General features: G+C 51.2%; 1 protein-coding gene across 8 annotated transcripts in view; it reads left to right on the plus strand.

The window, feature by feature from the left end:
* The window catches only part of PTPRS (protein tyrosine phosphatase receptor type S), a 239,945-nt gene that overhangs the window by 177,330 nt on the left and 49,044 nt on the right, over window positions 1-13,571 (plus strand). For 5 of the 8 annotated variants that reach the window (XM_044998457.1, XM_044998461.1, XM_044998459.1 and 2 more), the window contains exons 8-13: window positions 1,144-1,725; window positions 3,728-3,861; window positions 4,056-4,200; window positions 10,064-10,369; window positions 12,242-12,435; window positions 12,897-12,923. In XM_044998457.1, coding sequence (XP_044854392.1) covers window positions 1,144-1,725; window positions 3,728-3,861; window positions 4,056-4,200; window positions 10,064-10,369; window positions 12,242-12,435; window positions 12,897-12,923 — 1,388 coding nt within the window. The remainder of the gene's footprint in view (window positions 1-1,143; window positions 1,726-3,727; window positions 3,862-4,055; window positions 4,201-10,063; window positions 10,370-12,241; window positions 12,436-12,896; window positions 12,924-13,571) is intronic. The other 3 variants (XM_044998460.1, XM_044998464.1, XM_044998465.1) reach the window with 1 other exon arrangement.

The raw sequence follows: 13,571 nt of genomic DNA on the forward strand, positions 1-13,571 counted from the left end.
GGGAGAAGTGCAGAGTTGATGTCAGCTCTGAGCACTGACCCTGTCTATAAGGGAATTTGGGGAGAAGGGCAAGGGATGCCTTCATAAGGGCCTGAGAGAAGGGCGTAAATGGAAACTAGATCCCCCTTGGCCAGAGCATGTGGGAAAGGGAGCTCTGTCAACAGCGGGGAACAGAGACCCCTTGGAATCATTGCACAAAACTCCACCTGAGTTGTTTGCGCAGGAAGCAGGTTGAGACGCTGGCAAAAGGATGCCTGGGGCTGGATTGAAAACACTCCTTTGCTTTTCTGTTTCTTTTCTTTTTCCTGTCTCATAATATTAACCTTAAAAGCTGATGGCTATGATGCATTGTTCGAATATTCTACCTCCCCAGATATGGAACCTATGTCCCGCTGGCAGGTTCTGCCTTTTGTCTTTATCTTTCTATTCCTGTATGAAAGTAACTGCAATATGTTCCAGCAAGAAAGTTGAACAGGGAGGGTAGATCTAGAAAGGGCCTGAGTCTACAGCATGTGCTTGGAGGGATTTAGAGTATGTGCTTCAGGCGATGGTCTAGATCATGCGTTTGGGTAAACCCCAGGTGCAGAGCATGTACTTGGGAGTTCTTGAGTTTGTGCTTAGGGGGAGCCCAGATCTAGAGTGCAGACTTGGGGGAGACGGTGGGTCTAGAGAGCACATTTGGAGGGGTGTGGGGGTGGGGAAACCAAAGCAAACTTGTTCACTTATAGCTTTCTAGACCAAGGAGGACTGGGTAGTTCTAGAGAAAGCTGTCCAGTAACTGCATACTGTAGGCACAGAGAGAGCCAGAGATGCCCAGGTCCAGGGACAGCTAGTGGTATTTAAGGAGATATTTTTCTATATTCTAAAGGAGTTGGGTGTGAAACCAGCTTTCCGCAGCACATTGGGATGTTCAGTTGAAGTCTGGGTTAACGATTCCAGATGTTTTGTTGAATGCTTCCTTTTGATGGAGCAGTTTAAGAAGGGTAATAAAGAGCGTAACTAGGTTCATAATATTTCAGCAGCATTTTACTGAACAGCCGCGCTGTGATCTGTACCGCGCTGCGAGCTCTCAGAGCCCTAACTTGCCAATTAGACAACGTTTTAACATATGGTTCTAAAGTGTTTATTCTTCCCCATCCTCAGCGCTGCCCAAGGCTCCCGGGACGCCTGTGGTAACAGAAACCACGGCAACCAGCATCACCATCACCTGGGACTCGGGGAACCCCGACCCTGTGTCTTACTACGTCATCGAGTACAAGTCCAAGAGTCAGGATGGCCCTTACCAGATCAAAGAGGACATCACTACGACGCGTTACAGCATCGGAGGACTCAGCCCCAACTCGGAGTATGAGATCTGGGTGTCTGCCGTCAATACCATTGGGCAGGGGCCTCCCAGCGAGTCCGTGGTGACCCGCACTGGGGAGCAGGCGCCAGCTAGTGCTCCTCGCAGCGTCCAGGGGCGGATGCTGAGCGGCACCACCATGATCATCCAGTGGGAGGAACCGGTGGAGCCCAACGGGCAGATCCGCGGCTACAGGGTGTATTACACCATGGAGCCGGACCAGCCGGTGAGCAACTGGCAGAAGCACAATGTAGACGACAGCCTCCTGACCACAGTGGGCAGCCTCTTGGAGGATGAAACGTACACCGTCCGGGTCCTGGCCTTCACTTCCGTGGGAGATGGGCCTCTCTCTGACCCCATCCAGGTCAAAACACAGCAAGGAGGTGAGTTCTGGGCCCACGTAGACACGGACAGGCTGAGCTGCTGCAGGCGGCTTCTGTAGGGAGAGACGGTTAGCTGGCTCACAGCGCAACGATAACACGGGGCCCAGGGCTCTCTCCAGAGCACCTCCTCTTTACTGATCATCTTTATAGAATCATAGAATATCAGGGTTGGAAGAGACCTCAGGAGGTTCTAGTTCAGCCCCCTGCTCAAAGCAGGACCAACCCCAACTAAATCATCCCAGCCAGGGCTTTGTCAAGCCGGGCCTTAAAAACCTCTAAGGATGGAGATTCCACCACCTCCCTAGGGAACCCATTCCAGTGCTTCACCACCCTCCTAGTGAAATAGTGTTTCCTGATATCCAACCTAGACCTCCCGTTCTGCAACTTGAGACCATTGCTCCTCGTTCTGTCATCTGGTACCACTGAGAACAGCCTAGATCCTTCCTCTTTGGAACCCCCCTTCAGGTAGTTGAAGGCTGCTGTCAAATCCCCCCTCACTCTTCTCTTCTGCAGACTAAATAAGCCCAGTTACTTCAGTCTCTCCTCATAAGTCATGTGTCCCAGCCCCCTAATCATATTCATTGCCCTCCGCTGGACTTTCTCCAATTTTTCCACATCCTTTCTGTAGTGGGGCAAAATTGTGCACAGTACTCCAGGTGTGGCCTCTCCAGTGCCAAATAGAGGGGAATAATCACTTCCCTTAATCTGCTAGCAGCGTTCCTACTAATGCAGCCCAATATGCCATTAGCCTTCTTGGCAACAAGGGCACACTGTTAACTCATATCCAGCTTCTCGTCCACTGTAATCCCCAGGTCCTTTTCTGCAGAACTGCCGCTTCGCCAGTCAGTCCCCAGCCTGTTGCGGTGCATGGGATTCTTCCAACCTAAGTGCAGGTCTCTGCACTTGTCCTTGTTGAACCTTATCATATTTCTTTTGGCCCAATTCTCCAATTTGTCTAGGTCACTCTGGACCCTATCCCTACCCTCCAGCGTATCTACCTCTCCCCCTAGTTTAGTGTCATCTGCTTAAGTGTCTTAGGCTTAAATAGAAATAGCTATTTGGGGAAGAAGCACTGTCCAGCAGCTGGAACCAGAGGACCTAGGAGTAAGGACTCCTGGGTTTTGTTCCTAGCTCTTGTCAGGGGGTGTGTGGTCTAGTGGTTATAGCAGGCAGCTAGGAGACAGGAGTCCTCTGCTCTATCCTTGCCTCTCTGTGTGGCATTGGGCACGTCATGGTAAAACAGTGCCTCGGTTTCTCCACCTCTAAAGTAGGTTGACTAATACCCCCACCTCCCAAAGTGTGGTGTCTCTAAAGGATGCTGAGAGCCTCTAATCAAAGGTACTGCAGGAAGGCAGAGCTGTATTCTGTCTGTATCAAGTGCTACCTGTTGTGGCAGGCATATGAGAGGGTTTTAGAAGTCAAGTGGGATATGCTGGCTGTACTCGTCTGCATGTCGTTACCCAGAATGCTCTGTGAATGAACGGAGGATTTGACCTCGCTTCTGGCTGAGTTCCTCCGAGTACCCCTCTCTGTCAGAAATGCATACCCCTTCCTTCCCTGGTAATCAGGAGCCCCATTCTGGCTGCAGGCCAGGGAAGTCTGTTCTCTCTACGTTATGGTTCCCGGAACCGTGCAAGCCATGGAGCGGCTGAGACCGTCTCTCAAGGGTAGGGGGCTGTGTCCTGCATTGCGTGGGACGATGGACACCATGATCCAGGACTGTCTTGTCTCCAGCAACTGTGGATGGTTTTCTGTCCTGGCCCTGCAGGGTGACAGACACTGGGCTCCTGTAAAGAAAAGCCCCTGCCTTCCTGTAGGCGCGGTGAGAAAGAGTCAGGACCACGCACCCATATGCTACTTATGGATAAGCCTTGTGTGTATGTGGGTGGGGGCGGGGGGAAGAGTCTTCTAAATAGCCCAGTAATCTTGGGCCTGTCTCTCTCTCCTCTTCTGCGCTGGCTGTCCAACCCCACCCCGTGGATTCCTCCTCGGTCTATTTTAGTTCCTGGGCAGCCGATGAACTTCCAAGCGGAAGCCAGGACGGAGACCAGCATCAGAGTATCGTGGAGCCCTCCCCGGCAGGAGATCATCACGAAGTACGAACTCGGCTACAGGGAAGGAGATCGCGGCAGGGAGGTGAGTGCCGCCAGGGAGGCCTGGGGGATGATGGTTCCGCCCCTTTCCCCTGCAGAATGGTGAGACCCTCCCTTAGCTGGGGGGCATGGGAAGTTAGGGTGGGTTTTTTGGGGGGGTGTTCATGTCTCTGCTCTGAGTTTTTATTTTTTCTTCTCTTCCCCCACTCTCCCCCCCCACCCATCCCCCACCTCCAGGTGTTGAAGACCTTTGAGCCGACGACCTCGTTCACAGTGGAAGGTCTGAAGCCTAACACTGAGTATGTCTTCCGGCTGGCTGCCCGCTCGGCTCTGGGCCTGGGGGCCTACACCCCGGAGGTCAGGGAGCGGACCCTGCAGTCTAGTAGGTGTCTCTCCTTTCCCAGCCTTGTCTGAGGGGAAGACAGTCAGGGAGCCACAGATGGCGGGTACAGGGGTATGGAACCGTGGGGAGTTCACGGCACCGTCCTCACAGGAGAGGATTGCGCGGCTGGGGTACTCTGTGGGGAGGGGGTTGTCCCGGTACTTACGGATCCCACCGCCTCCCTCCTCACTGATCTAGATCGCCAAGATTTGGGTGGGCCGGGGGCCAGGGCGTGAGTTAGCACCACCCATCCAAGAGGAGCAGCTTAACGAGCTGGGCGGCTTAACGAGCTTGACACAGTCCCCATCGGCCCTTCGTGCTGAGCATGCTCAGTGAGGGTGGCTTCCCGCCACCACCTTTGAAGCTATGGGTCGTTAACAAGCAGAAACTGAGCCGGAGCTCCCGGGGAGGGACACAGGAGGGGCTTAAGAGAGCTCTCTGCAAGAGGTTTGTGAGCCAGGAGGGTAGATGATGATTAATAAAACTAACATTGTCATCGGTCTGAGGGAAAGCAGCCCCCACCTCATTGTTCATAAGCGACTTCATAGCCTGCGGAGACAGGCCATTGGGGCTTGTGCAGAGCTGGAGAGAGGGGGACTGCGGGGAGGGGGGGTTAACGACACCAGGATGGAGTGTATGTAACCCAAATGTGCTGGTTTTAGTTTAATGGATTGTCTCCCTTCGCTGTTGCCCTGGGGATGACTAGCCCTGGATGGCAATATTTCAACCTGGGCTTTTCACAGATCTTTGCTTTTAAATGAGGTGTTTTTTCACTGCATGAGTGGCTGTGGCAGCTGTTCTTTGTGTTTTCTGTCTCCTCTCATCTCTACTAAATCCCTCGGCCGCAGTTTGGAGTAGCCGCGAGCAGAACTAGCTCAGAAATGGCTCTGGTCAGCGGGTGAGAGCGCAAGCGAGCTCCCATCGCTCACAGCCCTTAACAAGTGGGAGCAGCAGCCTCTCAGCCGGGCGGCCCTCCTCGTCTTTCCATTTTAATTGTCAGCTCCCCTGCTGTCTCTTGCCCACGAGCAAGAAGAAAGGGGAGTTTCTGTTTTTACTTCAGACAGAATTTCTTACCGGGGCTTTCTCAAGCCTCCAGTCCATTCAGAGATTTGCTTGGTTGTTTGTTTGCTTCCTTCCTTGAAATGTTTTTGTTTGTTTTTTATAAAAGTCGGTATCTATATAAAAAGAAATTTTTTTCCTGGCTTTGCTGAAACACCGCTGGTTCCAGTTCTGACCCAGTTCGGTACCAGTAGAAGGAACCAGATGTCCTTGATCAGCACCAAGAAATAAAAAGAATGAATCGAAAGGATCAAGAATAGGTGTCAAAACTTTCCCACACTCTGCTTCTGTTTTACTAGAGCTTTTTGTTCTGGAGTCATGGGGCTGGTGGGGGGAGGATTTGGGAACTAGGCTTTCTGGTTGGATACAAGCAGTCCAGAGGGGTGAGCGTCACGGGGTGGAAAATGGCTGTAGGGCCTAGCGATGCTGGAGGTTTTCCAAAAAAAAAAAGAGGAGATGGGAGGTCGGGGGCTTCTTTGGGGATCTTTCTATCCTGGCACTTGTCCAGGAGGAGGTGTGGTTTGTTCCATTGGTCTGCAGCTCAGCTGTAGAGGGATAGCCGTCAGTTTCACGAATTTAACGCTCTTAAGAACCTCGGCTGGGGGAGCTGTCAACATTTTGTAACGTGGTGAAACATTTTTTCCTGGCCGGCTGCTGGATGAACAAGTCAATTCTCCCCGGTCCGGGTGGCATCCTCGGCTCACAGACCTTCTGGCTCGGGCAGGCTTTTGTGTCTTTCCTCTGCAGTCCCTTTTCCGCTCAGCTCCTTCCTGGCCTGCTCCCTGCCTCTCTTTTTCTCCCCATCCATCTACCTGCCTGCCTATCTGTCTCTCTCTGCATGCCCTCACAACCCAGTGAAGCCAGCTCCCCGCACCGTCTGTCTCTCTTACTGCCTGGGCAGTTTCCCACCTCGTCTCTGCAACACCAACGCTTTCCCCACCCCAGCCACCTGCTGTGGTGTTCTGTGTGGTTTTTTCCCCCACCAGTCTCAGCTGTCACACACATGCATGCCTGGCCCGCAGCCCCTCCCTGCATGCATCCCCTGCACAGCCCCCTCCACCTCTCTTGTCAGGGTGGCTCTCCCGAGCATCATAACCAAAGTAAAATCCATTAAACTAAAGGTAAAGTATCTTTTTCTTCTTGAAGTAGCTGGGTTTTAACTCTTCAAGTACCAGAGACGTAGATTGGAAAATAATGAATCAAATGCTTGGAGGCCTAAGGCAATGTTGCCTTTTCTAACCTAGCTGTGAAGCCCTTAGAGTTTCTTAATACCCTTCTCATTCAAAAATGTATCCTGGTGTAGGAAGCAGGTGTCACTTGACAGGAGCGAAAGGGGGGTGGGGCGCGATGTGTGGGATGGGTTATAAAGGAACCAGAGGGATTTTCACCTCTCTGCTTCTTCCTAAGAGGGATGTTCCCCCACCCAGTTGCTCTGCTCCTTCTCTCCACCCCAAATAGGCTCTGAGTGAAATTACAATGATCTAAAGTCTATGGTACCTAAAGGGTTAAACGCATTGTATTGTACGAGGTCAGTAAGGGTCATTCTTGTGGCTTGGACAGTCAACTTAAAGCCTGTAAAAGATGCAGCTCAGGTGAGTACTGGCTGGTCTCAAGCTGATTCACAAATACAGTCCACCCTGTCACTGCACAGTCTCCTACGCACCCTGGGTATCCTGCAGCCCCTGGGGGAGGAATGGGCGGGAAGGGGGCGGGAGTCACAAAAAGCTGTCTGCTTGGTGAAAAGAGAGATCTGTGAGCACAGAAAGTGACATGCTTCGCCGTGGGCTCTTTGCTGTCTGGCAGTCCCCTGCGTAGCCAACGCATTTGGTGGAGAGGTGGAGCCCAGGTCCGCAGAGCTGCTTTGTCTACTGCACACAGCTCCCCGGGCTAAGTGACGCATATCACCTGTTACGCACACGCACAACACACACACCCCCCACCCCGGTTCCGTGCAGGTTGGGCTGGATTGTGAAGGAAACTCACTGTGCCATGAATTCCCAAGAGTGTCTCTCCAATGTGGCCAACACTTGGTGGGTGTTTTCATCCAGGTGTTGTGGTCCGTTGAGAGCGGCGTGGGGCACAGGTGCCCCCCCTCCCCTTCCCTGCCTCCCTTTTAACCAGGGAAAGTGCTACAAATGACCCCGAAAGGAGGTCTCGCTCCGGGGACATGCGGCAGGTCCTCATGCTGGGGCTTAGAGGGTGAGTGAGAGAGTGCCAGGCACAGCCACCGCTGATGGAAACAGCGCTCCCAAGCGCAGGCCGGAGCTCCGTGCTCTGCCTACTGGGGCTTTCATTATGAGTGTCAGGAGCCTTAGGCTCGGGATGGAAAGGGTAGGTCAGGTCAGACCCTCTCTGCAGTGGGTTTCGCAGCCCTTGTGGCTTCAGCTGGGTTCAGAGGAGTGGAGGCAGTTTTCGACCCCACCCGCGGGGCTGAGCGTTGGGTGCCAAGGACAGGTAGCTGGAGGCACCTTGGCGCTGTTTCGTCTTCCAGCTCAGTATGAAAAAGGCGTAGATGCCTCTAAATTGCAGAAGGGGACAGCACACCGGCCTGTTTTGCGTCATCATCCTTTATGGTCAGGCCAGGTGGAGAGAATTGTCTGTCACGGGGAATCTGGCCACGCTGTCACCAGTCTGGGTGCTGGTATCTGTCAGAAATAGAATAGATCAGAGACTGATCGTCTGTCATTACTGCAAGAGCTAGGTAGCCGGGGGAGCGGGAGACTAGCCAGCATAGAGGGACTAGTATTTGCCAGGGAAGGGCAATATCCTAAAAGCAAATCGTTTTCAGAAACCCACCAGGAGCTTGGTCTGGCCTCATAGCTCAGTTTCTCTTGTTCTCACGTAAGAAAGTCTTATAAGTTAGCAGTTGAAGTTTGGAAGGTAGGTAAACAGACTGGGATCGTTCTGGAAGGATTTGCTTTATATATCAATATTATTTTATTATGATTTCCTTTTTGAGAGATCTTTCGTTTTGAAATTAATGGATTGATTTATTTTTTGTTTCAAGTTTTTCTTTGGTTGTTTGTTTGACATGTTTTCTATTATTTGACGTGGCTAGCCAGCTGCTGGAGATCGTAACCCCAGGGAGCAGAACTTTGCCTGTTCACTGCACAGAAATCTCCTTTTCTTGATGGGAAGGAGCGAATTGGGGAAATTGTTTTGTTAAAGGAGCCTTGTGAAGGCAGTTTAGGCCCAAAACTTAAGGTTTTGGGTACAGGGAGAGAGAAAAGATCTGACAAAAACTAATCTTAATAGAAGAGTTTGTGTTCAATTAATAAAGAAATCTGTGAAAATCAGGTTTTTTTAAAAAAAAAATCCCATATAATATGAAGTTTGCAACCCAAACACAACAGTGCATGAAAGCCAGAAAGGGAAGCTGACTGTGTAAACAGCCTTGAAAGTGATTAGTCTGTTTGCACTGGCCAAGTGGTGAAAAGTCAGGTCAATTTTTTAAAAGCAAGACGGGGAGATTGTTAAACACCGCAGCAGGGTGTCAGTAATACAAACGACAGGGATTCCAACTCTGTAGTCCTGGGGACGGCGTCCCCCTTCGGTCAGACTCATTACAGACCAGTGTAACGCCATCGGCTTCAGTGATTTTAGCCCTGATTTCCCCACTGTCAGACCATGGTTGAGCCCTGTATGGTCAGCTAAACCCCTGATTTATTTCAGTGGGACTTTGTGTAAGGACTGTAGGGTTTGGCCCAGGAATAATCTTTAAATAACCTTTAAATGGTGGTCAGCACTTATGTATTCATCCTGACGGACATCTTGGGTTTTGCAAGTGCACTCCAAGCATCTGCCCACCCCTGCAGGGGCTGAAAAGCTACCTACGGGGGCTGTGGTTTATCGATTTAGAGCACATCAGCAAACGTGCCTTGCAGATCTGCCTGCCCAGACACACATGTGCGTCACCTGGCCCTTATCAGGCTTACGGATGATGATGATGATGATGATGATAACACATGGGGATGGGGAACTTAAGGCCAACAGTGTCTAATTTAGGTGCTTAACCATGGACTTAGAGCCAGGATTTTCCAAAATGGCTGCTGAGTTTAGGTCCCCGGTCTGAGACACATTTCTGCTTTTCAGGGCCGAGCACCCGGCCTCTGGGAATCAAAGCATCCAAAATCACCAGGGTCAGATTTCCAAAGGTATTTAGGCACCTAAGGATGCAGATAAGTGCCTAATGAGATTTTCAAATGCACCCAAGTGGCTTAGGCATCTCACTCCAATGAGAGTTAAGCACTTTTAGGAGCTTTTGACAATCCTGCCAGGCACACTTCTGCATCTTTAGACACCTAAATACCTTTGAAAATCAGGTCCCTAGTTAGTCCCTTTTGCAAATCTTTGTGTTAAGCCTAGTTTAAAAACTTTGGATTAATGCAACTTTACCAGTTCATCAGGAACATGACTTGCCTTTGGTTGTACCGAAGTTTGCAAGGCTGCTTTAAAATAGGAGCTAAAAGCTGCCCGTCCCAGGAAGGAAGGGCTGGTTGCTCAGTTGTGGCCCAGTCACCCATACCTGAAAATAAAGGACGCGTTGGGCTAGCCCGCTCTGTGTTTTATTCCTTTGCTTTGTAACATTTATGTTCCGATGCCCCCGTTTCATTTCTCTTGCCTTTATTTTTTATTTTAAAAAAAAAACCCAACCCCCTCTCTTCTTTTTTAATTTACCTTCCTAAACCAAATTTTTTGTACGTTTTATTTTAGATTTTTTTGTTATCATTTTCTTTTTTTTTTATCTTTCCCATCTTTTGTTTTTCCCCTTTTTCCCTCCCCCCTGAATTTTCCCCCATCGTAGAACCGTCTGCCCCCCCTCAAGACATAAAATGCGTCAGCACCAGATCCACTGCCATTCTGGTAAGTTGGCGGCCTCCGCCGGCCGAGAGCCAAAATGGTGTTCTGGCTGGATACAGCGTCCGCTATCGAGCGCTGGACTCTGAGGACACGGAACTTAAGGAGGTGAATGATATCCCCCCAACCACCAATCAGATCCTCCTGGAACAGCTGGAAAAGTGGACGGAATATCGCATCACCGTGGTGGCGCACACGGAGGTGGGGCCAGGCCCGGAGAGCTCGCCCGTCGTCGTCCGAACAGACGAAGATGGTAATTCCATCTCCTTTCGGTTTCCTTTCCTACCGAGTCCGCCACAAATACATGACCGAGGAGACTTCCCTGCAAAGGAAAAGACATTGGATTTTTGGGTCCCTTTTGTTGCCGCTTTTTGATGCCAGAAGAAAGCCTGAAGGTTCCCCACCCCCCTCGCCCCCACCCCAGATTTCCTCACCCATCTTCCTAAAAACCTGCAGGTGCCATGGACATCAGCTCCTCTGAGAATCAGGCCCTCTATGGTTTTCTTTTCCTGCTTGATTTTTTTTTTTTTTAAACATCCAGGCATTCAAGTCTTGTCCACGCTGCTTTTCCCAGGAAATTCTGTAGCAGGCTGGAGAGCTAGTTAGATTATGACCTCCCAGCTATCAAGGATGTAGAATCTGAGCCGTTGAGAGGGGACAGGATTTGTAGCCAGAATTATTTAAAAATGTGAGGGTTCCTCCCTTCCCATCTTTGTCGTTAAGGAATATTTAACTCAAAAACCTGAGAAACAGGCGAAGGGATCTCTTTGTTAAAGGATTAACAACCCAGGCCCTTCACATAAGAACTAAGAGAGCTCTTGTTCCAGTTCTCTGGTTCTCCTAAGGAGACCTCAAGCAAGAACAGGGAAGATTTGATATAACTGCTATTTCTTGGGTAAAATAAAGCAAGCGAAAAAGGGGAAACAATTTAAAAAACAAACACAACCTTTCTGGGCTGTCTTCCTCCATCACAAACAAGCCAAAAAGGACCCAAGTCCAATATTTTCCGTTGCAGGTCGCCTTTAACGGCTCTCCCATTTGCCCGTCCCTCTGCCTGTATCCTAACACGATACCCACTACTGGAGGCAATACCTTGCTCAGGGTAATAGGAGACAGCAGGAGCGGCAGAAGTGCCCTAAAAGTGTGGGGGGGGCTACAGGCTTCTGAACTGTGGCCCTGCCCCGGCCCCCGAAGCCTCATCCCCGCACTGCCCCTTCTTCCCGAGGCCCCTCCCTCCAGCCACCCATTGCTCTAGGGTGACTAGATGTCCCGATTTTATAGGGACAGTCCCGATTTTGGGGTCTCTTTCTTATATAGGCTCCTATTACCCCCCACCCCATTCCGATTTTTCACACTTGCTGTCTGGTCACCCTACATTGCCCCAAGGCCCTGCCCCCACACTGCCCTTTCCCCCAAGTCCCTCCCCCCCACTTGCTCCTCTCTGTCCCTCCCCCCATCACTCCCGCTTATGGCCGGTAAAAAGTGGGAGGGCCATGGCCCCCGGCCCACCCTGTTCCAGTGCCCTTGGGGGACAGAGCTGCAGTATTGTCCTGGCCAGGGTCCCATACGCTGTTTGCTCCAAATCCCTTTTCCATCCCAATTCCTTTCCACAGTCTCTTCCCATTTCATGCCCTGAGATCAGACCGCTGCTGCTGAGAACCAGATGCATTTAAATGCCTGAGGGGCAAGGGCTTGAAAGGGCTGGTTCAGTCCCATCTTACTTGCATCAAGCATCGTCCCAGTGTCCCTCAAGCACAGCCGGAGCTTTCCTTGGCTAGCTCCTCAGAAATCAGGTCTGCCAGTGGGTTTGATCCAGAATTATACAGCTCCTTCTGGGCAGGCAGCTCTGCGGAAGGGGCTCATGGAAAGAAGATTGAGCAGAGAGAGAAGACATGAGCTCACCTTCATGCATCCAGATTGGCGAGCTATGCTGCAGCCATCCAGACGCTGCCCATGACAGCGTGCGATGGCCAACGGCAGATGTGGTGGCCTTCCACAAGTCTGGCTGTCTCTCAGCCCACTTGCAAGGCTCTAGATGCAGTACGTGCCTGCCCCATGCAACCTGGATAAACGTCCAGCGCTAAGTCTTAACGCCTGTACCCTTTTTTCTTTCCTTACCCCGCAGTGCCCAGCGCCCCACCTCGAAAAGTAGAGGTGGAGGTTCTGAACTCCACAGCCATCCAAGTGTTCTGGCGCTCTCCAGTCCAGAACCGCCAGCACGGGCAGATCCGTGGCTATCAGGTCCACTATGTGCGCATGGAGAACGGAGAGGCCAAGGGGTTGCCCCAGATCAAGGATGTCATGCTGGCTGATGCCCAGGTGAGGACTTTCTGCCCCCTTTCTCTCCCATGGCGGCTTGTGGGGAGGGCACCCTGGCCATCTGTTTGGCTTATAGCCCCAACTGAGCCAAAATACTGGTAAGTGGCACAGCGTCTCTCCAACAATCAAGTCCCTTGTCATATTCAGTTAATTCACGCTCCCAGACTGTAGCTGTAGAGGACGACTATGAGCCTTTCTCCCAACACCGCGATAAGTAGGCTCCATCCTTCCCGTTTCTGGGAGGCCCCAGGGCGGGGCCCCATTCCTTTCAATCAAGCCGAGGTCACTACAAAATCTACTAACCTCTCCCATTCTACTTCTTCCTTCACCTTGGCCTGGTAACCTCTGACCCCGGGCAAGTGGCAACGGGAGGACTTCTTCCTCACGCTGTGTGTGTCTCTCTCTTCCCTCTTCTCCCTCTTGTGTTCTCACTTGCAAATCCTCTCTTGTTCTCTGCTCAGTGGGAAACAGATGACACTGCTGAATATGTAAGTACAATGCTTCCTGCCTGGTCCCGGTTCTGTCCTCTCCCTTCCACCCTCTTCATTTGTGGTGTGACATTTTGTCTCTTCGTTCTTTATTTTCTTCAGTGCTAGTTTGTCTATTTTCAAGCCTGTTACAGTGTTTCTATGTATAATTCCGCGCCCCACCCCTGTACACTTCGCAATGCCATCCCGATTGCTCCTTTACTCAGCACATGGCAATACCGCAGGGTTTTCCCCCGAGCTCTTAGGGAAGGTCGAGTCAGCTGCTTCTCGAGAGTGGAAGCAATCCAGACATCAAAGTGGGACCAGAGTAACTAAGCTGCATATTTAAAGACGGGCTGGTGGGAACAAGGTCTGTGACTGTATCGCAGACCAGGTCCACTGCTGAAAAAACATTGCTGGGTTAGAGACGTAAGACCTCAGTAGCTTCTAAACCATCAGGGATTGAATGTGAACACTTTATGCCATTAGAAAGCCGAGGCTCCCAGCTATTCACTGGTACAAAGCACTCCCTGCTAGCCCTAGCAACTCACAAGGGGCTGGACCTTAAAATCAACTTTGTGGCTCCAGGGCGTGTCTACACTGCAGCTGGGAGGATTCCTCACAGCATGGGTAGAGTATCAGCCCACCTGATCCCCTGGGTCCATACTG

The sequence above is a fragment of the Mauremys mutica genome, chromosome 24, assembly GCF_020497125.1.
Source record: "Mauremys mutica isolate MM-2020 ecotype Southern chromosome 24, ASM2049712v1, whole genome shotgun sequence".
Lineage (NCBI taxonomy): Eukaryota > Metazoa > Chordata > Testudines > Geoemydidae > Mauremys > Mauremys mutica.